The 23,406-nt window shown below is 49.3% G+C and overlaps 1 protein-coding gene across 7 annotated transcripts in view; it reads right to left on the bottom strand.

Annotated features, from left to right (window-relative positions):
• Positions 1-1,833: 1,833 nt before the first annotated feature.
• Positions 1,834-23,406, bottom strand: part of LOC117591197 (chromatin modification-related protein eaf-1) — a 66,419-nt gene continuing 44,846 nt past the window's right edge. For 3 of the 7 annotated variants that reach the window (XM_034284340.1, XM_034284360.1, XM_034284381.1), the window contains 3 exons: positions 13,116-13,157; positions 5,251-6,069; positions 2,710-5,188 (listed from right to left, as the gene is read on the bottom strand). In XM_034284340.1, coding sequence (XP_034140231.1) covers positions 3,048-5,188; positions 5,251-6,069; positions 13,116-13,157 — 3,002 coding nt within the window. In that variant the 3' untranslated portion in view covers positions 2,710-3,047. Of the gene's footprint in view, positions 2,612-2,709; positions 5,189-5,250; positions 6,070-13,115; positions 13,158-19,172; positions 20,930-23,406 lie in introns of those variants that run through there. The other 4 variants (XM_034284347.1, XM_034284371.1, XM_034284354.1 and 1 more) reach the window with 3 other exon arrangements.

The following is a 23,406-nucleotide window of genomic DNA, read 5'->3' as shown; positions in this document are numbered from 1 at the left end:
CCCCCAAAAGATACTTCATAAATTGAACAAAATACGACCACGGCACCCCAAAAGTATGCTAACCTTTTAGTTGTAAAAAATGCGTGTGGTCATTAAATTTATTTAAGAAATGGGTAGCTTTGCATATCCTAATCCAAGTCGGCCTTACTCGCAAATTGCAAATCGGTTACTTCGATGGAGAACTCCTGTAACCCAAGTAGGACCCGCCAGCCTTCCTAGAACTTCTGCTACAGCTGGACTACCATTTAGTTGAGCTCAATGTTGGGTTGGACGCCACCTTGCCAGGGAAGTTCTTAAGGAAAAAATCACTGGGCAAATGAATTGAATGCTTACATACGGTTTATTTCATAAAATCATAAATGCCTTAGGTAATGTTGCACAAGATTGTTTAAATGTTGGTTTCGCATATCGTTTGCCACATGGGTTGAACGCTGTATTTATACTGGTGCGCTGTTTTGTTTGTAGTTTGAATCGTTTGCCTCTGGCCATACCCGCCACTCGTGTGGGAATCGTGGGAGGAAAGTGATGATTTGGAATTGCATTTAAAGATTGAGTGGTATGTACTTGTGAGCTGGAAGTTGGAAATGTGTGATCGATCGTTCGATCCTTTTCTGTTAATGTTTCAATAAGTTTCGCATATAAGTGCAGCGGGTAGCGGGTTGTCCAGTGGTCTCAAGAGTGTGTTGTTGCTGTATGATCTGTTTCGGTATTTCTGTGTATTTGGTTTTCTGACTTTTGATTGCGTTTTCGGTTAGCTTACAATTTAAATGTTATACACTTTGTATTCTGGTTTACACACACAACGAAGATTGAGGGAGAAGTACAGTACATTTAATTAATTTGGTTTTGTTTTCATTTGTTACGTTTTGTTTTTTATTGTTTAGGTTGTATTTGAAACTATTTTTGCTTTAATTGATTAGCTATCGTCGCATGGCATTTGTGGATTAAGTTTATTAGATGCACGCCAATCGATATCAGCTATCAGTTATCGGTAGCGGTATCGGTATCGGTATCGGTATCGTTATCTGTATCTGTTAATTATCCAAGAATCTATTACGATTAGTTTACTAAAATATATTATTCACTTTCAGTTTTACTGGTACATACACATAGTTTTTGTCAAAAGGAAAAATCGACTTGCATATGGCAGAATTTGTAAGGAATTGTGATCGGAACATCTCGGTGTCTCCTCCGTCTGCCCCTCTGCGTGGATCTGCTGGAGTGGAGTGCAACTCCTTCGATCTGAATTTCCAGTATTCGCACTCATCCGCAATTTGGTTTGGTTTGATTTGATTTGATTTTTTTTTGTCTTTTTTGTTTTCATTTTATAATATCACAGATTGCTCGAGATTCATGCATTAAAAAAATAATATAATAAATCTATTATACGTCACTTAGCATCTTCAAATTGTAGGCAATCTCAAACGGAAAAAACTCTTTGGGAAAAGGCGAACAAAAACTATACATAGAATATCTATAGATACCCTCGAGACATTCGCTGGGGTTTATGCCATTAGCTACTTACTATAAACATCAATTACAGAGTGTGATTAAGAAGGGACACCCACCACACCTCTCTCTCCCGCTCTTTGCTCTAGCTTGTCCTGTGTTTTCCTCAAACTGTGTATAAACGTATTTGAAAAAGAAAAAGAAAACGAAACGAAACGAAACGCTAAGGGGCCAAAGGTTTGCACACAAAAGTTCACACAGATCAAATTTCGAAAAATAATTTAAGCCTTTTTGCTGTATCCCTTTGATTTGTTATCTAAATTTCAGTTCCGTTTTTGTTTTGTCCCCCACTTTGTATTTTTTGTTGTGTGTTTCAATTTCTCCCATTTGTTCGTACTCTCCAAATCACAATTATTAGCAATTTAAGAATAAATTATAGCTACTCAGTATGTTTTTGTTGTGTTTCTGTTTCTGCTTCTGCTTCTGCTTCTGCTTTTTCCTCTTTCTGCTTGTATTTTATTGTGTATATATAAATTTCTTAATTTAACAGAGGTTTTAGTCTAACATTTACAACTATCGGTAAGGAGAGCCGACACCACACACACACACACGCACACACACACACACACACACACACACACACAAAGACTACACTCAGAGTTCTATGCAAGTGCCTAAAAGATCTTACAATGATAATTCATTCTGTAATTATTTCACAATATATATTTTACATTTAATGCAGTTTCCCCATGGAGAAACATATTGAAAATGCCTTCCGATTGCTGTAGAATTGTATTCAACTTGGGTTGGGTTTGGTTTGGGGGTTAACATTAGATTGTAACACACCGAGAAGAAACAAATATCTGATATCTGTTATCCATTATACAATTATACAATTATGGGAATTTATGTAGATGGTTTGCTATTGCTGTGCTCCATTTGTTTGCGCCTGTCTTCTCCTACAGCTTCAGGAACTCGTCGAGCATTCGCTTGCGCTGCTGATGGAGCGCCCGTTCCGAGAGCAAATACATGCCAATGTCGCCAAAGTTTTTCGCTAGTTAGTTGTTCGAGTTGCTGAAGAGTTGGTGTCATAAGGCGGTGGCCTCCTCCGAGCTGTTGCTGCGGCCCAGTCCACCCAGCGCGGGCTTGCTGTCTGCGCCATCTGCAAATACACCGAAGGGAGGGTTGGGGAGCTGTCAGGTCAGTTTACTATAAGTTCCATCACGGATCGATCGGTGGGCAAACGACAAATAATAATTGTACTTTAAATGGTAAACAAAAAGGATTTATTCGGGCAATCTCTAATGGTATACGCTTCACATTTAAATAGGGGGGCAAATAATAATTAATGATAACTAAACTAAAGTTTAGGGGGTTTAAAAACATTCAGAATTGGCTCTAACCAGCGTTGGCAAATACATTACAAAAAATTCTTGTAGCATAAATAAAAAGATAAGATAAGATCTCCGATTAAACAACTAAATTATCGAGTAGTTAATGTTACTGAAGGTAGATGTTAACTAGTTCCGATCCAAGGCGACGACTTTTGCAAACTTTCAACTTAAACCTAAACCAATCGAGACACTCGGGTGGGCGCATCATCTGCCACTGGCCACTGTGGCCACTGTGGCCCCTTGCTCGCTCTCTGTGGACCCTGTCTTTGTGGTGGCACTGGTGGACACCTCTTCTGCCTTGCCATCTTTTATGTTCGTGCTGCTGCTGACCACTGGCGGTGGCGTGCTGCCACTCGTTGTGGAGGTCACACCACCCGAGGCAGAGACGGTGTCTGACGAGGTAGCCACAACTGACACGGGCACTGGCGACGCAGACAACCGTGTGCGCGGCTTCTCCTCGAGAGCTTCCCCGGCGTCTGGCTTGGTGGCAGGGGACGTCGGTGCAGTCGACTCTAGAATCTTTGGGGTCTCCTCTGAGCTTTTACCTGCTGCTGCTGCTGCTGCTGCTGCTGCTCCAGCTGCTGCTGCAGTGACGCCACTGCCAATCGCTGGCAGCGACGTATTCGTCTCCGAGGGCGGACTGGCGCTGCGGCGCGAAGAGTTCTCCGGCGAGCTGTCGGGGTGCAGTGGCTTCTCGGGCGCTGCATTTGGTGTGGCTGGCTTCTTGTCGGTGGCCGCTGGTGGCGGGGAGCTCTTCATGGACTGCTCTTGCTCCTTGATTACTCCTCCCGCACCCTGCTCCTTGCTCTCGCCCTGCGACGCTCCATTGGACTCGACGCCGTTCAGCTCGTGGTTGGATGTGGCCTGGCCACTGCTGGCATTGGACGTCGCCTGGTTGCTCGAATTGGAGTTGGATCCGGTCAGGTCCAGGGTGGCTGGTTCATGCGTGGCCGGAGCCGCAGCTGCCTTCTCGATCATTGCCGACTGTTGGGCTGCCGCAGCCACAGCCGCCAGGTGATGCCTCATCGCGTGTGGGCTGCCCCCGGCACGTCCTCCGTTGGAGGAGGCAGCTCCAGCGATGGGTGGCGTGATCTTGGGCGAGCTGGGATGGGACAGCGGCTGCTGTTGGTGGGCAGCGGTTGGTGTGAGGCCGCTGGCAGCTGCCGCCGCTGCATGCATCGCGGCCAGGTGTCCGTGGTGGTAGTAGTGACTCATTGTGGGAATGTGCGAGCTGGCCGTGGAGGTGGTGAGCGCTCCCCCGCCGCTGCTGCTGAGGCTGATGCTGCTGGGCGTCGAGGTGGCCGCCTGCTGCTCGGAGCTCAGCTTAACGGCGGCCGTCAGGTTGAGGCTGCTGTGCGGCGAGGATGCGGACGAGCTGGAGCCGGCAGTCACCGGAATGGAGTTGCTGTGACCTCCTCCGCCGCCGCCACCCGCTGAGGACGTGTGCGGTGGCAGCTGGTGGGCGGCCATGGAGGCGGGATGATGCGGCGACATGTGTGGATGGCTCAGGTTCAGGCTGTGAGGATGCGCACTCAGACCCAAGGCTGCCGCCGAGAATCCTGGATGCGTCAGACCCGCTGCTCCCGGATGCGCCAGCCCCATGGCCGCCTGCTGCAGATGATGCTGCAGATTGGGCCCGTGTCCGCCGAGTGCCGCCACGCCGGGCAGCCCCGCCATGCCCAGATTGAGGCCCATGGCCGCATGCGGGCTCTGTCGCTGGGCATTGGCCGCCGCCGCATGATAGTGCGACATGCCGGGCAGGCCGTGCAGCGATCCGGGCGGACCGCGCAGACTCAGGTTGAGGTGGGGAATCATGTTGCCGAGCAGGGTGCGGTTCAGCGGCGAGTACAGCTGATTGGAGTAGTGATGGGAGGCATTCAGCAGCTGCTGGCGCTCCCTCTCCCGCTCCTCGTCGCGCATCTTGCGCTCCCGGGCCTCCTTCTCCTTCTGCTCCCGCTCGCGCTGCTCCTTCTCGCGCTGTTCACGCTCTCGCTCTCGCTGCTCCTTCTCTCGTTGCTCCTTCTCTCGCTGCTCGCGCATCTCTCGCTCCTTCTCCCGCATCTCACGCTCCTTCTCGCGGTGCATCTCCCGCTCGCGCTCCTCCTCGCGCGCCAGCCGTGCCCTGTGCTCCTCCTCCAGCTTGATGCGATCGTGCATGGCCGGCGAGATGCCCAGCGCGGCGCCCGGCATCATCGAGTACAGGTGCGAGTAGGGCGAGGCCATCTGTGGGTACAGCGCAGCCGCATGGGGATGCGTGTGATGGGCACCGGCGGCACGGAACAGCTGATAGCGATGCTCCAAGTACAGCGGATCCGAGTACTGCAGTCCCGCAGGGTTCAAAAATGCTGCAACGAATCGAACATTAGAACTGGACAAAGCTAGAATTGTGGCCCTCGATTGTGCTTACCTGCTGGTGGCAGACCCGGCAGGCCCGGAAAGTGTGAGTAGGCCTCCAGGGGGAAGGCACCCGCCGGATGCATCAGCCGCTCGTCCGATCTGTACGGCTGAAAGCCGCTCCTGGCCAGCATCTCTGGCTGCATGGACGCACTCTGCGGCGTGTGGCTCAGCCGCGCAATCTTCTCCGGCGGCTGTGGCGACGGTGGCGAGCGCTTCTTGCTGCCACCCATTCGATCATCCCCGCCGCCACCACCGCTGTTGGACATGCCACGCTCTGGTCCGCAGCGACCTGCCACCGAATTCATTGGCACTGACGACGGTGGCGGCCCTTGGGCCACCGATGTGGGCACATTCCCACGGTCGCCGCCCACATCCTCCTCCTTGATGTCCGCCTGCTTGGCCAGCGTCCGCAGGGCAGCTGCAAATGATCCGCGACTATTGGCCGCTGCGGCAGCGCTTATGGCACCCGGGGGCATGCCCACACCTGCCAGCTGCTGTTGCACTGCCGCAGCCACCGCCTGCTGTTGCGCTTGATGCTGCTGTTGTTGTTGTTGCTGCTGTTGGTGTTGTTGTTGCTGCTGCTGCTGTTGGTGTTGCTGCTGCTGCTGCTGGTGCGTCTGGTGCTGCTGCTGCTGCTGCTGGTGTTGCTGTGGCGATGGAGTGCCAATGTGGTTGCTGGGCAGGGCGTGGTTCAGCAGGCCACTAGTCTGGTTGGGCGGCACCGGGCTGCCGGCCACACCAGAGCCCGGCGGCGTCTGCAGGTGATGCGGCACGGGTATATGCGGTGCCGGGCTGGTCGCCGGTCGCTTCTGTCCAGCCTTGGGCGGCGCTGTAAAGGGAACGAGAGAGAGAGAGAGCATAAATTACGGGCTGGGTTAGTCCTCTGAAGTGGAGACAATGGCGAAACATGTGGGGAAATCTGAGACCAGTCCGTGGGCAGCCTCGGATGCATCTACATATGTAAATGGAAAGGGACAGGTGCTCGTACTGCTGCTCCCTACTGTGTCGGATTTCCTTTGCTAATAACTGATTGATGTCGCCTCTCTGCGCCTCTCTGTACCCAAAAATTGCGCATTCGCCTCGTTGCTTTTGCGGTAATTTGCATACCCATGGAGGCGCACGGGTGGCACCGCGATGGTGGCAATCGCTGGTCGAATGCAAATTGCAAAGGCCTGAAACTTGCATTTCGGACACGGCTCACTCAGGCATGCCGGGGAGGCAGGAAGCCTGCTCTCCACCTTGGCCCCGCCTCGGCTTTTTCCTTTTGATGACGACTCCTCCGCTTGTCGCAAATTGCACGCCCAACGAATTTATCGATTCACGTTTTGCACGCTGCGAAATTGCTTTCAGATATGACAGGCAGCGAGGCAGTGAGGCAGCGAGGCAGCAGTCCAGCAACCAGACCAACATCTCGCTTCGCTGCGTTCCGTTCCGTTCCGTTCCGTTCTGCCCCAGCTCTTTGGCAGCTCCACCCATTTCAGGTCAGATCAGGTGATGGTCCTCCACTCGACTCTCCTCCACTCGACTGTCGCATTCAATGCCAAATGGAATTTGCAACGACAACATCGATGACATCGCAGAGGCTGCTGCAGAGGCGGGCAGCTACGATGAGTGCGAGTGTGGAATATATGGGGGGGAGACCATTTCGCAGGTCCTTTGTGTACTTTAAAGCTGGCAAAGGGTGAAGCCCCAGAGAGGGGCTGAGGCAGATGAGATTTCAACTAGAAAAATCCAACAGCAACAGCAGCAAAAAAATAAATATGAAAATATTTGCCTGCATTTCGGCAGAAAACCAACAGCCAGCCACAAAAATATGTAAAATGGAAAAGGGAAAAACCAAATTGCAACAAGAGGAAGGCCTAAAAGGCCACCCCGTGTGCCACCCAACTAATCCCTGCTCCTAGACCTACTCCCACTCCCACTCCGCCTCCTGCATTACCCCTGCAGTTTGCACTTCATAGATTGAGTTTTTCTGGCATTTTACTTGCATTTATTTAAGGACCAATAGCAAAGGAGAGAAGCGACTTGCTTCTTGTTTCCCACATGCAAATATGCATCCACAGAATGTTTTCAATTCTGTTGTTGCAATTGCGGCAAATGTTGCAGTTGCAGATGGCAGGTGGCAGGTTGCTGCAGGTCGCTGCCAGGACTCATCAGGATAGCGTCTGCTGCATAAGCTTTTTGGGTTTTGGGTCGAGCATTTTGTGTCGTTTAACGTAGCAACAGAGGGAGAGGTAGAGACAGATTTGTGTTGCTTCTCCCAGTCTCCCCTCTCTCCTCTCTCCACTCTCCTCGCTGACGTGTGTATTTACCAAACTAAACCCAAATAATGCCCGAAACTGCAGCAGAGGAACGAAACATTCGATGTAGAATACAACAATAAAATGACGACAACGACGAGAACGACGATGACTACGAATGGGAATGCGAATGCGAATGCGAATGCCAGGCAGTGGTGCAGAGAGAGAGAGAGAGAGAGGGCGCGGGAGGTGCTCCGATTCTGCTGCCTGCACGAAGCAAAACCAAACAAAGCTTCTCGATGGCTCGACGGCTCGATGCCATCGTTGACGTGGCTGGGCTGTATTTGCCCAACTCTGCAGAGTAGGGTGCGGGGGTGTGTGTGTGAATGGGAACTAGAGAATCTCCTAGCTGCTAGCTGGGGAATCGGCCTAAGCCACTCTCCCTTCCTCCCACCCTTCGATTGTATGCCTGTTCCGTTTGTTTGCATGGGTTTTGTGTACTTCAACATGTTCCCCAGCAGCAGCAGAGACCCAAACTCTAGTCCCCGAACATGCCACACCGTTGGCTGTCATTTTGCATTTGCCACACCCAGCAGCACCAGGCACACAGAGAGACTGCGAGAGAGAGAGAGAGAGAGAGAGAGAGCGAGCGAGGGACCCTGCTCAGCAATAGGCTGCGATATTTGCCGAATTTAATCAGCGCACTGACACGAGAGGCACCGCAAGACTGACTCGCCTCGCCTTTCCCATCCGCCGAATGTGGAGCGATATGGCAGCGGTTGCAGTGGCAGGTGCAGCTGCAGTTTGGAGTCATTAAAGCATTTCGGAATTCGCATTTAGCCAGCAAAGTGTGGAACTTAAAACTCAAGTACTGAAACAGCTGAAGGATGACGCTTTAAGGGTGCAAATAGAGTTCAGTTTGGGATCTACTTCTGCTTTGCCTCTAACCTTCTAACAATCCTCTAGCTGCTCGCTCCTCGCTCCTCCTCCTGTGGTCCTGCAGCACTGCTCCCCCCCCCTGCAGCTAAAATCTCTAATAAATTGATTCATCCATCATTTATGGGCCAGCCAGTTGCTCTGGTCTGGGTTGCCGTTGCCTCTGTCTCCAATTCTGTTAATTTGCTCAAATGCAAAACTAATTTTCGCAAAGTCAATTAAGTGTACACCGGAGAGAGGGGTGGTTGTGGCAGTCGTCTGAGAGCATGGAATGCCACAGAATGCAATCATAACTGCCAATAAATGAATGCTGAATAAATTATGCAATGAAACAATGCCCCAACCACTGGGCAATGCTCAATGCAGCCTCTGCCTCTGCCTCTGCCACCAACCCCAAACCACTCGAATCCTGCCTCCTGCCTCCTGCTACGTATTGGAATCATCCAGCAAATGATTATTATTACTATTGTAGTGCTAGAGGGGTGCTGGAGGGGTGCTGCAGGGGCATGCATTTTGAATGCATTTCTGCTTTGCTGTGGCATTTCTGTCACATTTTCGCATTTTGGGGTTGCAATTCGATCAAATTGGTTTTTCTCGCTTGGATGTGCAATATTAAAATGTTTGCCCACTCCCCACCGCCCCCCTGGAACCACATTAACACATGTTTCCATTCGCTCATACTCAGAGCCTCAGCCTCAGCCTCAGCCACAGCCACATCCTCCTTCACATCCACATTCAACTGCTGGCGGTGCTCCGCTTTTGACATTATGCTAAAATTCAGAGCCCGAATGGAGCTCATTCCCATGGCTCCCACACACACAACACACACAACAAAAATTGCTTGCCATGGGGAGAGAGGGAACGAAACTGTCGACAGTTGCAGGCGATTATTCCACCACAACTAATTACAGTGGCAAACGGGAGTTCAGTTCAGTGCTGCTGTGGCCAGGATATGTTTAGGTCAGCCACAGGACCAAATTCACATGGGCCACGACAAGTGCACTCTTGTCCAGGCCATGAATAATTTATTTAATAAATACATTCACAATTAAATCAAATGCGAGAAATTGTGTATGTGTGTGTGTGTGTGTGTGTGTGTGTGTGTGTGGCCTGGTCAGAGGACACGAAGGACACGGCACACACTCCCCCGGTAATGATGTGTAGAAAGAGAGAGAAAGAAAGAGAGAGTAAAATGAGCGTTGAATGTGAAGCCAAGAAAAGCGAAACCTTAAGGGGAAAATCACTGAAGAGTGCTTGAAATTGATTTTTGTGCCACTGTTTGAGGATTTTGTTATCCATTTGCAGGTCTTACTTCCCCCAAAACCCCATCAGAATTGCTAAATGTTTCCCCTCCCTTATGGCGCTGCTCCTCCTCCCATAACCAATTTCAATACGGAACTGCACACACAGCATGTGGCAGGCACAGCTGCTGCCTGCGGGCTGTTGCCACAAACATTCCCCCCCCCCCCCAGGCAGCACCCAGCAGTTCCTTTATCCTTTGTCCGGCATCCTGCTAATGCAAATCTGAGTCTGAATCTTTGGCATTAATTTACTTTCGCAATTTGCAGCGTGTCTCGGCTCGGACTACGTGTGTGGCACAAATTAATTATAAATTAAGTTTGATTCCGTTGCAGTGCGGCCCACTGCCTGCTCCCTCTTGCTTCCCCCCCTCTGTGTCTCCAGCTGTGTGTCCTGTGTGTATGTCCTGCGGCTGCTGCTGCTGCTGCTGGTGGTGCACTGCAGCATTGGACGGCCGTCAACTGCTTCTGCGGTTTCATATGCAATTATTTGCCATTTGTGCTATGCCCCGACCGGACCGGTCGACAGCTGCCCCAGCCCCAGCCCCCGTCCCAGCCACAGCCCCAGCACGGTGGTCAGTGTTCCCCCCCTGCTCCTGCCCAGTTTTGGCCACACTCGCCAAGGGGCCTTTTGAAAAGGCGGACAGGCAAGCCAAAGGAAGAGCTCTCCCTGCACTGCACTGCCCTGCCTCTATCCTTGCCGAGCTGAAGAGTAGCCGGAAGCTGCAGCAGGAGGAGCAACGGGAGTTCAGTTAGTTGGCAGCTCATGCATTAATTATGGCTGGTCTGTTGCGGTTGCAGAGACCCCCACCCAGTGCCAGTCCAGCTCCAGCTGCCCCCCAATTCCAATCCATTTTTGGGAGGAGGCAGGAGGGAGCACATGGACACATGGACACAAGCAAGCGCAGCAGCAGGCAAGACCGTAGCTAAAACTGACCGCAGCAACCGAATCCCAGCAGGAACCGCCCCGGCAATGCCATCAATTTCGAACATCGACCATCGACGGAGCACAGGCACAGGCCCCAGCACGGAACGGAGCGGCTGTGGTCACGCCTCCATTTAGCTAACTAAAATTACCAAAATATTCGCACATGTCCGAGGAGAGAGAGAGAGAGGAGCACTAGGAGGAGTAGCAGTAGGAGGTGTAATATGATTTGGACATCCCATCCCGCATCCTGGCACTCTGAACCGATGACCCCCCCCCCAAACAATGTTATTAGCCACACAAAGCAACAATAAATATGCATAATAATTTCATACATTATCATGCAGCTGCAGTTCCTGTGTGTCCAGGAAGCAACCCAACACATCCCCCAACCAAGCCCATACACACCGCCAACAGATCCTAAACATTCGGCACTTCCTGCCACTAACATGAGGATAGAAGTTGCAGTTGCCTGCAGCAGCTTGTGGCATCGATGGCAGCGCTAATTGGGTAACAATATTTCTGCTAAATAATCATTTTCAGACTGGGCACAACATTTGCGAGTTTTTCTTCAACAAAAACGGACACAGAAATTAAATATGAAATATTACAAATAAAACAAATCAAGGGAAGGCAAAGGAAAATCAACAAAAATCAACAAAATAAGCAACAAGAAATGACTGCATTATATTCGGTAGTTTATTCAGTTTTAAACTTTATTTTCCCCCTGTTTCCGCTGTGTTTTTGTAGCGCTAATTTGGCTCATTGAGTGCACTGACAGCGGCTAACTCTAGTCTGTAATTACAAACTTCAAACGAAAAGCCTGCCCTTTCTGCTGCTACGATTTCCAGCATAATTTCCACCTCAATGCTGCTGACGAAATGTCATTCCATTTTGTGGCTGTCCGCCATCATATTTTATTTCATTTAAAGTTTCTAGTTTCTAGTTTCTAGATTTTCCATGTAACTCGTGGCAACATGACTGCTGGGCTCTCAACTAATTACAACTTGTCGCACTTCAAAGTGAAGTCCACCACTCAAAATTGTAGCCACAACAAGGGCGGAGAAGGTGGAACCTTTCCTTCCATCATTTGTATAAATATTTATCATTTTCATTCGTTTTTGTTTTGCTGTTTTTCGAGTGAAGCCGACACCCAACCAGCAGCAGCAATTAAAACTTGTTCGTCGCGTGCTGCGTTTTGTGTGTGTTTTTTGATGTTTTCTAGTGTTTCGAGTATTTCGAGTCTGTTCTGCCATTGCCGGCGGAATATAATTTCATGGAATTAAACATCGATTTTGAGGGCACAGAACATGGCCATTGCCCTCACACCTACAAATCTCTCACTCCTTGTGTGTGTTCTGGGCAAAAAGAGTTCGTTTTAATTAATTGGAAAAGCAAAAGGATTCCCAGCAATGTTGTCTACACGACGCCAAAAATGGTTCGACTGCATTCCGGCACGCAGCAAGGATGAGGCAAGGATGAGATGCCACCACACAGAGCGGCAGCGAGGAGGCTGCGTGGAGGGGGGGAGCGCAAGAAAAATGTTTGCAAACTTTTCGGCTCGCATTCGTACACAATTTAAATAGTTTGCAGTCGCATTTTCTGCCTCGAAAGAACACGTACACCGGGGGACACACACACAGACAGACAGACAGACAGACAATAAACAAGTGCCAGGAATCACGAACACAAAGGAGACGACGACTGCCAGGGAGCAGGAGCAGCCTGCCAGATATTGTCTTGCACAAGCAGAGAATTCCAACCACACTCGCTCTCTCTCTCTCACTCTCTTACTGTCTCTCTTTCTCTGTGGCAATACAATGCCGAGGGGAGCTGCTGGCATGTCCAGAATGAAGGAATTCCACACTGGAAATTCCCAGCACGCGCCCAAGAAATGCACAAACTCCACTACAGTCCAGTACAGGCAGCAGCACCACCACGAGGCGGAAGAGGAGAAGCAACAGCATACCAAGGCTAGAGGAAGAACGCACTCTGGCAGTTCCCCTGAGCAACTAAGAGGCACCCCCACACACAGATGATAGATGGGTTCTTGGGTTGAATACATAAAAACACAAATGAACACACGCAGGCTGGGCATGCCGAAAGGTATGCAAGTTTTGAAGGGCTGCCAGTCCCACAGTCACTCAAAGTGTACGCAAACCTTCTGCCTGGGCAGCCCCAATAAGACAGCTCTGGCAAATATTTCCAATTAAATCTCTAAGAAAGCAGCAGCAAAGAAAATAAAAACACTCAAAGGGAAAGAGCTGCGGAGAGAGCCAGGAAGTAAAATTAAAAATGTAGTTGCATGTGCATGTGTGTGAGTGTTAAGGACGTGCCTGAGATAACTCAGTAGGAAGCGGCAGGATACAACTCCCTGGCTGCTCCCTAGGAAAACCTTTTGAAAATGATAACTATTTGTGGGGCAACATTTTCCTCTGCTGTTGGATGAGCATCCAGCGGCACGGATGATACTTACAGTAGAAGTTATTTCTAGCCCTTGCCAAATGGGTAAACTCACCTGAAAGAGACAGAACATAGATAGATTAGCACAAGTTTCATAATAATAATAATAATTATAATAATACGACAATCCCAAACAACCCAAGATGATCTGTGGAAAAGGAATGCATAAATATCTGTATAATCCAAGCAGACAACTGCTGATGGATGTCTGAATTGGCAACGTCAGCAAATGTTAAGGATAAGACCAAGGATACGGGCTGGGACAGCAGAGCCCCTTCTGATTAAGTTGCAGGCACACCACACACAGACGCACACAACTAATTCCGCTTAATCCTGGCAACTGTTTCGCAGGATTTCCTGGGACTTGAATTGGTTTCCCTTTTTATGGTCACACACCAGCACCAGCAGCAGCAGCACACCGTCAGCCGGCAATCGGCACTCGGCACTCGGCACTCCTCTCCTCTGCCATGGTCTCCCCAGGGGTCTTTTGTATGCTTTGTAACTGCCTAATTTTGGTCACAAGGGACAGAGGGAGTGAGTGAGAGACACCGCCCGCAGCCCAAACCCAAACCCAAACCCAAATCCAATTCAGAGCCCGCAAAGGCGACAACCGGCAGTCGACCGACGACCGACGAGCACTTTGTTAATCCCGTATTTATGCGCAATTACGTATTTTTCGCATTAGTCAGCCAAGCAGTCAGCTTCGGGCAAGGACTCTGGCAGAGACTGCGAGTCGGGAGAGTCGTGAGTCCTGGTAGCGGATTTGGAGTCGAGACGGATTGCGGATTTCGAGTTGAGCGTGTCTAAGGGATGTTTGAGATGCCTTTAGCCGCTGCCTCCGCCTCCGCCTCCGACTCATCCTTTCTGTCTCTGCCTCTGGGTTGTTGTCCTCGCACCGCCTCCTCGCCCCTTTTCTGCACCCTTTGCCCTACACAGTTGATCCTTTTATTTAGTATTTTCCACTTTTCCTCTTCTCTTTTTTGCTGCCATAGACCATGTTGTGGCTGCCTTTTCTTGGCTTAGCGCTGTCGCAACCCCCACTCCCCACTCCTCACTCCCCCCTGCCTGCGCTCATTATTCTCTCTCTATTTCTCCTTTCTCCTCTCTGCCGCCTGTTCTCTGGCTGCTGGCTGCTGGCTGCTGCTGTTGATTCTTTTTATCTTGGCAGTTGAAAGGCGTTGCTGGGTCTCGCCTCCGCCAGCTGTCGCTGCCCTCGCTCGACCCTCGCTCCTGCTCCTGCTCCTTCTCCTTCTGTGTGTCTGTCCGTCCGTCGCTGCCTCTGACCCCTGCCATTGCTGTCTCTCCCCTTTCCCCTCTCCCTCTTGAGTCATTTACTTTTTACTGCCGCATAATATTGTCCCGATTAGCACAAACACAACGTTTTACCACAAAATCATCATCATTAGTGACGCTAACGCAAAAGGCTCTGGCTCTGGCTCTGGCTCAGACACAGACAGGATCTGGGCACAGTCCTTGTCTTTGCACAGTGGTGCAGGAACGAAGGTAAACAGGTACAGAAATGTTTTACAATTATTCAGTTCAAAGCATGAAAAATGCCTTCGAGGGATAATACCTTGTGTTTCTGCACTTTGTTTGCCTGCTTTGCCCCACTGTGCCGAGACGCAACAAAGCAGAAACACGGCACGAACTCCCAAGGACGTCGCTGGGCGAGAATAAGCAGCAGAAGCAGTAAAATAAGCAGCAGGAAAACGGGCAGGCAGGCGGCAGTTGGCAGTTGGCAGGGGACGAGGCAGGCGGCAGCAGGGGCGGGGGGATGTGGCAAAAGGCGTCCATTATGCGAAGGCATCATTTAAGGGGATTATTTTATTTGGGCTCTAAACAATAAAGTGGGTTTATTAAAGGCAAACCAAGGCCCCACCAATACACACAGCCTCCTCCAGCAAACCCTCTTGTGGTTGCGCCACTCCCCCCGTCATTCCATTCATTCTCCCTCAGGTTTTCCCTCCCGCCTCGCAGGATGTCTGTGCACAAAAGATGTTGCGCTATAAAAGTGCAAAAATGTGTTTTTCGCTCTTCAAAGTGCTCCTGCCCCTCAGCTCTGACACCCTACGGCAGTTGGCCCCATCCACCATTCACCATTCACCCACCAGCCACCAGCCACCCACTGGCACTGGCATCACTGGTGGCTCCTGCGTCCTGTGGCTGCTCTTCTTTATTATTATTTTGTGTTGCAGCCACCACTGTTTGTACAGTTGCGTGTGGAGGCGGTCTGCGACTTGGCTTCAGCCTTTCTCCGTGCTTTCTGCTTTTTCGTGCTTGTCCCTGCCGCCGCCTTCCTTTTCCCACACATTTTTGATACCCTTGCAGCGGTGGGTATTATGGTTTTGGCAATGGCAAAAGCAGAAGCAGCAGCAGCATAGAAATCTGTATATTTTATATTAAATTAATTTTTAATATTCATACAAAGGCGCGCTCCAAATTTCAATTATACAACACACAAGTCTGAGCCGAGCAGCAAGTTGGAGCTCAACACATTAGCCAAGACTTAGCACCACCCACTACCCGCTCCCAGACCGAATGGCTGGGGCTTAGTCAGCTCATGGAAATCGCATTACAGAGCCAAAGCTGATTAGCCGCAAAGGAGAGAGAGAGACAGACACAGACACCAGTCAGCAGAGAGCAGACAGCAGCAGACTCCTTCCTGCTCCTTCCTTCAGTCAGACAGAGAGGAGGAAAAAGCGTATTGTTTTTTGATACTTTGATGCGCTCTTTCTGAGACAAGAACAAATAAAAACACGCAAATTGTGCTCAAGATTAGAACTGAAGTAAATCAGAGCAATACGAAAAGCTGAGCTAAGAAATTGGGGGAGAACTTCTTTAAGTTGAAATTCTTCGAGAAGAAGTTGCACAATTTGAAGTGTTTCTGCACCCCCTTTGGGGTGTTAATTGATTTTAGGCAATTAATTTATGCAGAGACTTGGGGAAGACTCTTTGCAGTAGTCACAAAAGAAAAGATCGCAGCGGAATGCACTTCAAAACTTTTGAGCAAGAAACTTGAACACCAAAGTAAACGAAAAGTTCAAACACTTACACCAAGAGAGGAGCAGACAGCGAGAGCGAGAGCGAGAGGAGTGCACAAGTTTTTGGCGACATATTTGGGACAGGATGGTTGCGGACACCATGTGTAGACAGGCACTGATCCCTGGCACACACACACACACACACACACACAGCACACCCAGGAAAAGGTTAAGCGAAACGAACCCACACTGACTGGGCGGGCAGTCAGGGGTTAAGGCTACACCAGGGCAGGGGTCAAGCGGGGAGGGGCGTGTCTGCCCTGCAGGCCACACAAAATGAAAAGTTTCTCAAGCAAGTTTTCAACCAAAAATGGGGAATGAGTTTCCACAGAGAGAGAGAGAGAGAGAGCGAGTCCGGAGAGTCCCCGGAGACTGTGTAAATTTTTGGCAAAGAAAAACAAACGAATTTTCGAAAATTCTTTTGCAGTATTAAAATTTTTGTTTCCTGTTATCCTCTCAGCATCCACTTGTATGTGTATGTGTATGTGTATGTGTGTGTGTGTGGGGGGGCGTGTCTGTCCGCATTTGGCTGCTGGCTTTTTAGTGTCAAAAGCTGTCGCCCTTCCATGTCTCCCATGTCACATAAGTGGCTCGAGGGGGAAAAAGGTGCAGATGTGTCGTCCTAAATGCTGGCTGGCAACGACAACAGCATGTTAATGACTCTGACCCCTTCTGTCAGCTGAAGGCGTAACAACATCCAGGCACATCCACAGAAAAGGGACCTGGACCTGGTCCCTTCTGGGGTCTGCGCTCCTGCTGCGTCCCTGGTCATTTCGTGTCTTGCCTTGTCTTGTCAGGAGCTGCTTAAGTAATTGGCATACAAATTTACTCACTCATTTCCCTGTCTGCTACTGTCCCCCGAGAGAACTCTCGTTAATGTTGCTCCCTGGCTGCCCTGCAGCCCTTGCAGTCTGTACATTAATTTCCAATCTGCCAGAATCCATGTTGCAACACTCAAATACAGATGTACCCCTCCCCACGAGACAATCTAATTGAATTTGTATATGGCAGGCAGCTACTTCTGAGAAAGATACAAATTATTCAAGCACTTGCCGCTGTCCGGCAAGAGTGCAAGCGGAAGAAGAGTGGCGGGCGGCAAGTATTGTAATCATCATTCGTGTCGTGCCGTGCCGTGCCGTGCCGTGGCACACCCTAATTTAGACATATCATTTGGAGGGACTGGCTTCTAATAAGCCCAATAATAGTCAGAGTACTTATTTGACTCCACTTTTCTACACTCCACTGATGCTGATTGAGACATCTGTGTGCTTGCCCGAACAAAATGGAAACGATAGACAATGGAGAGCATGACGCTGCCCGATGGATGATTGTTTGTGCAAATTATTAACATTTCAGTGGCGATTCTCGTTGCTGTTACTAAGTAAATATTGATTTTAAGTCAAATAAGACACAACACAAGAGAGTAACAGCTACAGACAGATGGAGAAGGAGCAGCAGTGGAATATTCAAGTGAAAATCAGCCATCAATTGACATTTAACAAAGTCACTTGTGTATTATTTTTGGGAATTAATAATAAAGCCTTTGTCTGTCCGCTGGCAGCAGTGTTTATTTATTTTATATTCCAATTCAATTTACCAGAAAAATAACACAATCATAAAACACACATACACACACACACACGGAAATAATGGCAAAAGTAATTTTGTTTTGTATATTTGACGGGCGGCAAAATCTCATTCTAAAATATTTACACACGAGTTCGGTGGACAAATGAATTACAAAACGTTGTTTGATTTTATAGTGGGGATTATGGCGTGGGGTGGGCAAATAATTCAGTTTATTTAAATTTTAATTGACTTTGTTTGCGGCCAAGTCGATAATTGAATGATTAGTTATGCAAATGTACAAGCAGAACAATGAATATTCCACTGAAGAGAATTCCATCTATTCCTGCCCTGCCCTGCCCTGCCCTGTCCGTTCTTTCTCTGTGTGTGGCATAAGCACATGTTTCACTCGGAGAGACACAATTTACAAGGTGATAATTTTTCCATGGCAGCGCTAAAACCCAACAACGAAGAACACAAAAACGAAGAAGATCATTGGAAAAATAAACAGCAGCCGAGCAGCGGAAAGTGGAAGACAACACGAAGGCAGAGGGTAGGGTAGGGGTATTGGTAGCGGGTAGAGTGCAGAGGTGGAGGGAGCAAATGTTGCAACAGCTGCTGTGGCAGCCAAAACAAATAACTTTGATCCGACACTTCCATTTCCCGCTTACAGCAGGATATCAGCTGTGCTGCTGCGTGTCAGCAAATTAATCAATTCCCCCCGCCTGTCTGTGTTTGATGCCCTGAGTGATGCGATCCCATTTTCATTTCCACATCCATTTCCTCCCCAGGGGTAATCCTCCCGCTTTCAAAGTGATCTCTCTTCAACGCATCTCCTCTCTGGGGATCGATCGTTGTGCGTGTTGACATTTAATTGTCGGCCCAGGGCCTCGCATGTCAAAATAAATAGACGAAAATTAAAGAAACTTATTGGAACAGCCACAGCTCTAGCCTCAGCTCTCTGCCCAAACGAATGAAACGGAATGGAATGGAATGGAATGGGAATGGGAATGGGTGGAGAGGTGCCGTTAGATGAGGGATGGAACTATTTTTGGAACTATGCACTGGCCCCAAGCGGCAGACAATTAATGCCAAAGCATTTTTTGGTGCTGAAATTGAAATTTTATTACTCTTCAAGGTGGTGGGAGCAGAGAGTGGGGAAGCAGAGCGATTTGTGTGTTTGACAACAGTTTTAGATGGGTATCTGCTGAAAGTTCTCCATTATGTACGAGTGGGGCGGGGACTTCTCAATCGGAACGTTGGAACACAAATAAATTTCAAAGAATGCAAAGTGCTAATGGAGCGATCAATGGGTGGTGGAATATTGTGTAACATTTGCCCGATAGAAATTCCAGAATTTTTCTACTCTACCCTGAAGCGATCTTCTTTGGCTTCCATGTGAATCAGCATCGTCATAGGACGAACCTTTTACCTAAGATGGGAGAACTTTACCAACGACTCACCACAAATCGGGATCGGGGCATGAATGCTGGGTAATCCTCTTGGTAGCCATTCCATCATTTATTCTGAGCTGTAATCCAGGCGAGGTGCCACCACTGGAGGGCAAGGCACAGGACGCAGGACACAGGACACAGGCACCCGCACACTCGCTCAATAACCACCGAGGGAGATGCTGTGGAGTGTCTCTGTGCTCTCTGTGTGTGTTTATTTGTGTGTCTTTTATTTGTGTGTGTGTGTGTGTGTATATATCGGGTTGCACTATGCGTAAGCGCGTATTCCTCTCTCCACTCCTGATGTTTTTTCCCCTTTTTCGTGTGTTCTGTTTGCTCCTTTTACTGCGTTTCGCGATGCGGGGCACAACAAATTGAGTTAATCCAAGAAAACGGAATAATAAAACGCCACACAAGCAGAGTGTACGATAGAGTGAGTGAGAGAGAAGGTTATGCCTCTTTATAACTGATGCCTCTCCGTGTTGTTGCGTGCAAAAGGTTGAGATTTACGGGTGGCGCGAGAGCAACAGCAGCAGAAGGAGGAGCAGGAGCAGGAGCAGGAGCAGGAGAACTGCATTAATGAAAGGCAGCGAAACGTGGGGCGGGTACCGAACGAACTTGAGTTGGCTTAAGCCCGAGCTGCGGATCCGGATGCGGATGAGGATGCAGGCGGAAGTTGTTTTCTCTACCTTCTGGCGCGCGCTCTTCTTCTCCGTGCACTCTCCACTTCCACTTGGTTCCTTCCTTCCGGGCCCTGTGCTTACCAGCGCTTTCCTCCTGGCTTTCTTTTATTGCACTTCACCGAAAAATTCACTGCGCGTTTTTTTCTTGCTCTTTGCCACAGCACACAGCACAGCACAGCACTGCACCACACACCACACCAGACGACTCCTCTTGCTTGCTTGCTGTTATTTCTTTTCTTTTCTTATTCTTTTCTTAATTTAATATTTACTTTGCACTTTGTTTAACTTTTAGTCGAGCGCTTTTCTTTTCATTTTACTTTTCCAATTTAAATTCCACGCCGGAAAAGTTTTCCCTGACTGCGCGACTGCGGATCGCGGCGGGGCGGAGAGAGACAGAGTGAGAGAGGGAGACGGCAGGGTACAGCAGAGTGGGAAACTTTTTGCCGCTTTTCGCTTTACTCCTCGGGTTCGGCAAAGGTTAACGGTATCTTGGAAATGAGGGCCACGACTGTAGTTGGGCGGAGGAACACTGCACTGACACCGAAGAAACACTCAGACTACGACTCCTCCTGCGCGATTCTTCTCCGACTGCTATTGGTGTGTTCCTTGGGAACATGCAATTTGCTTATGGAAATATTTGCACCACTCTCAAGCACTGAGGCGGGGCGGGCGGGGTGTTGGGTTGTAAAGTTGTAAAATTCTGCGGGTGCCCACACAATTTCCCACACACACACACACACACGCATACGCACACGCACACTTCAAGTGGCCGCCATAATTACGGTGTAATCGTAATCGCAATTGTGATTGTAACTGTAATTGTAATCCAATTCGCTTGGCCGCCTCTTCACGCCACGCCACACAAACACCACACCAATCAGCGATGCACTCACACTCACTTAACGCAACTCGACACTCAACTGGAATCACTCGCACACAAAACACGAGAATCTCAAGCACCACGCGATTTAACCGTATATTTATAACCGTTAATTGTCTGAGGCATCAGCACTGGCAGAGGAGCGTTTACCAACAAACAACAAACCCGAAGACACGGCAATGGCGACGATTGTGAAAGGACTAAACGGGCGAACGGTAGTCGGCAGACGAATCGACTCGAAAATGGGTAAGACGTCAGCTCAGCACACACAACACTCGCACTTGCTTACGCTCTCTCTTTCTCTCGCTCTCTACGAGCGCCCCACACAGGCACACACAGAGGGAGGGCGGCAGGCAGCAAAAGAGAGAGAGAGTACGTACAAACGAGAGAAAAACTGCCGCCCGCTGCTTAGAAAAGCGGCGGCGTCGGCGTGTGAGTGGCCCAAAAGAGAGATAGAGCGAGAGAGTGAGAGAGAGAACGTGAGCTAGAGAGCAGGCGAGTGTGAGCGCGAGTGCGAGTGCATGGCAATTCGTGTGCATTCTTTTCGTCTTCGCTCCACTCTCTGCTGCTCCCTCGCACTGCACCGCAACGCACTGCACTGCACTTTGGGGGTTGAATTGATATGTACTTCCTTGCTGCCAGCCATGGCATGACATGGCAGCTTGTCAGAAAGCACAAGGGCTAGCTGCAGAGGGAGACGGAAGAGGCAGAGTCAGAGTCAGAGTCAGTGGCAGTGGCAGAGCTAAATGGGAGAGCAGAGTTACGGGCTCAAAATGGTGGCCAGCAACCGCAGCAACACAACATCGTTGAGGTCTCTCGCTCAATCGGTTGCTGCCGCTGCCGTGGCAGCGTGCTGTTTTGCTGCTCCAACATAGCTGTAAACAAAATTTGCGGTTCATGAGCTCAACACCTTCGCAGCTGCAGAAGCAGGAGCAGCTGCAGCGCTGCGTCGACGAAGTAGAGTTCAGGTGTCGCACAATGCAAAATATAGCTGCACACTTTTTCGGGCAGAAATGTGGGAGAGGGGAGAGAGAGACAGAGAGATGAGAGCTTAAGTTGAGTTAATTATTGTAAAACACAAACACTGCCCTACACAAAACTCAAACATAAGCCACCCCGCCTCGGTCATTAAATGCATTGTAATTGAGTGTGTAAGCAGCACAGTGTGGGCCACAAAAGAATGGACAGAGGGGAGTTTATGCTTGAACGAGCAATGTTATGTGATTGATGAAGGGAGAATCGAACAGTAAATGGAGTTACGCTAGGATTTATTATTGGTTTAGCGCAGATTTTAAAAGACTTAGAAATCTAAAACTGCAACAAACGAACTCTCAATAATTTGGTTACTTTTTCCAATATTCTTTTCAGATCCCACAACGATCACCGATCGATCGTGGACCCTAAATTAAATTGATTGGAAATAAATTGCGCACAAATTGCGGCCTCAGGGGTCGCCATCGATACGATCTGTACTTCGGTTCCTGTACCCTTCACTCACAGCCCAACCCCGAGCAATGTTACAGTATTCTCTGTACGTCTCTAATGTGTATTATCCCCGATTCTAACAAAAGAACCCGAACCTCGCATCTCGAATGGTGTGTGTGAGTGTGTGGGGAGCCGGAGCCGGAGCCGGATCCGTCGAGAACAATGGGGTGAAACGAAGTGCTGGGTAGATAAAAAGAAAAACAACAACAGCAGCAGCATCAAATCTGAAATACTCATGCATCCATGCAGTGCTTCTGTGGCTGTGTGTGTGTGTGCCAGAACAAAGGCAAGCTTCATGATATCCTCGGATGAGCATTTGGCTGAAGCTGCCTCTGCTTCTGTTCCTGCCTCCGCCTCTCCCTCTGCTCCTTCTTCTACTTGCTGCTGGCATTGCGGTTCGCTTATATGTATGAAATATTGTTGGCACTGTCGCTACCTCTGTTTCTATACACTAACCTAAGGGCATTGATATTTTCTTAAGCAATTTGATGCAGACTTTAGCTCTCCAACATATTTACTTGCTGACCCTTCAATCTTCGTATTCTAAAGGTATATCCAAGTGGGTGTTTTTTCTGGGTCATGGCAGTGTATTTGCTGTTTCGACTGGCCTTGCTTCAGTGTTGCTGTTATTTCTGGTGCTGTTTATGTACCCACACACAGGAACAGTTACACACATAGTCACACACTCTCAAAAAGGGACGATTACGGCGATGACGATAACGATGTCGATGGCGCAGCGGGACCGAAGCGGAACAACTACGAGTGGAGACTATTTGTGTGTGTGTGTGCACATTGGCACATTTAACAATGGTTCTGTGTTAGTGGTGTGTGTGTGTGTGTGTTTGAGTGTGTGGCAGGCAGCCCGGCAGCAGGCAGGACGTGCAGTGAGGCGATGCCGACTCAGCAGGCGATGCGTGTAAAAAGGATAATTTGTCAATATGTTCACTCGTTCCGGATTTGCACGGCCTTTTGCCGGCAGTTGGCATCATCATGGGATTGAATTGGGCTAGCACTTGGGTTTGCCCTGGGGTTGTGCCTGGCTGTGGGTGCATGGGTGGTGGGCCAGAGGACCGCCCGCTCTGCTTGCTCCGGTTCGTTCGTCCCTTCGCTTCGTGCCCGATTCAAGCAGCACTCCTGCTGCTCCTTCTGTTGCTGTCGCCCACACAAATTCTTTGTGCGCCTCTGCCGCTTATTCAAT

This window comes from Drosophila guanche, unplaced genomic scaffold, assembly GCF_900245975.1.
Source record: "Drosophila guanche unplaced genomic scaffold, DGUA_6, whole genome shotgun sequence".
Lineage (NCBI taxonomy): Eukaryota > Metazoa > Arthropoda > Insecta > Diptera > Drosophilidae > Drosophila > Drosophila guanche.
Note: the sequence above shows the minus strand (reverse complement) of the source record. Positions and strands in the feature narration are given on the sequence as shown.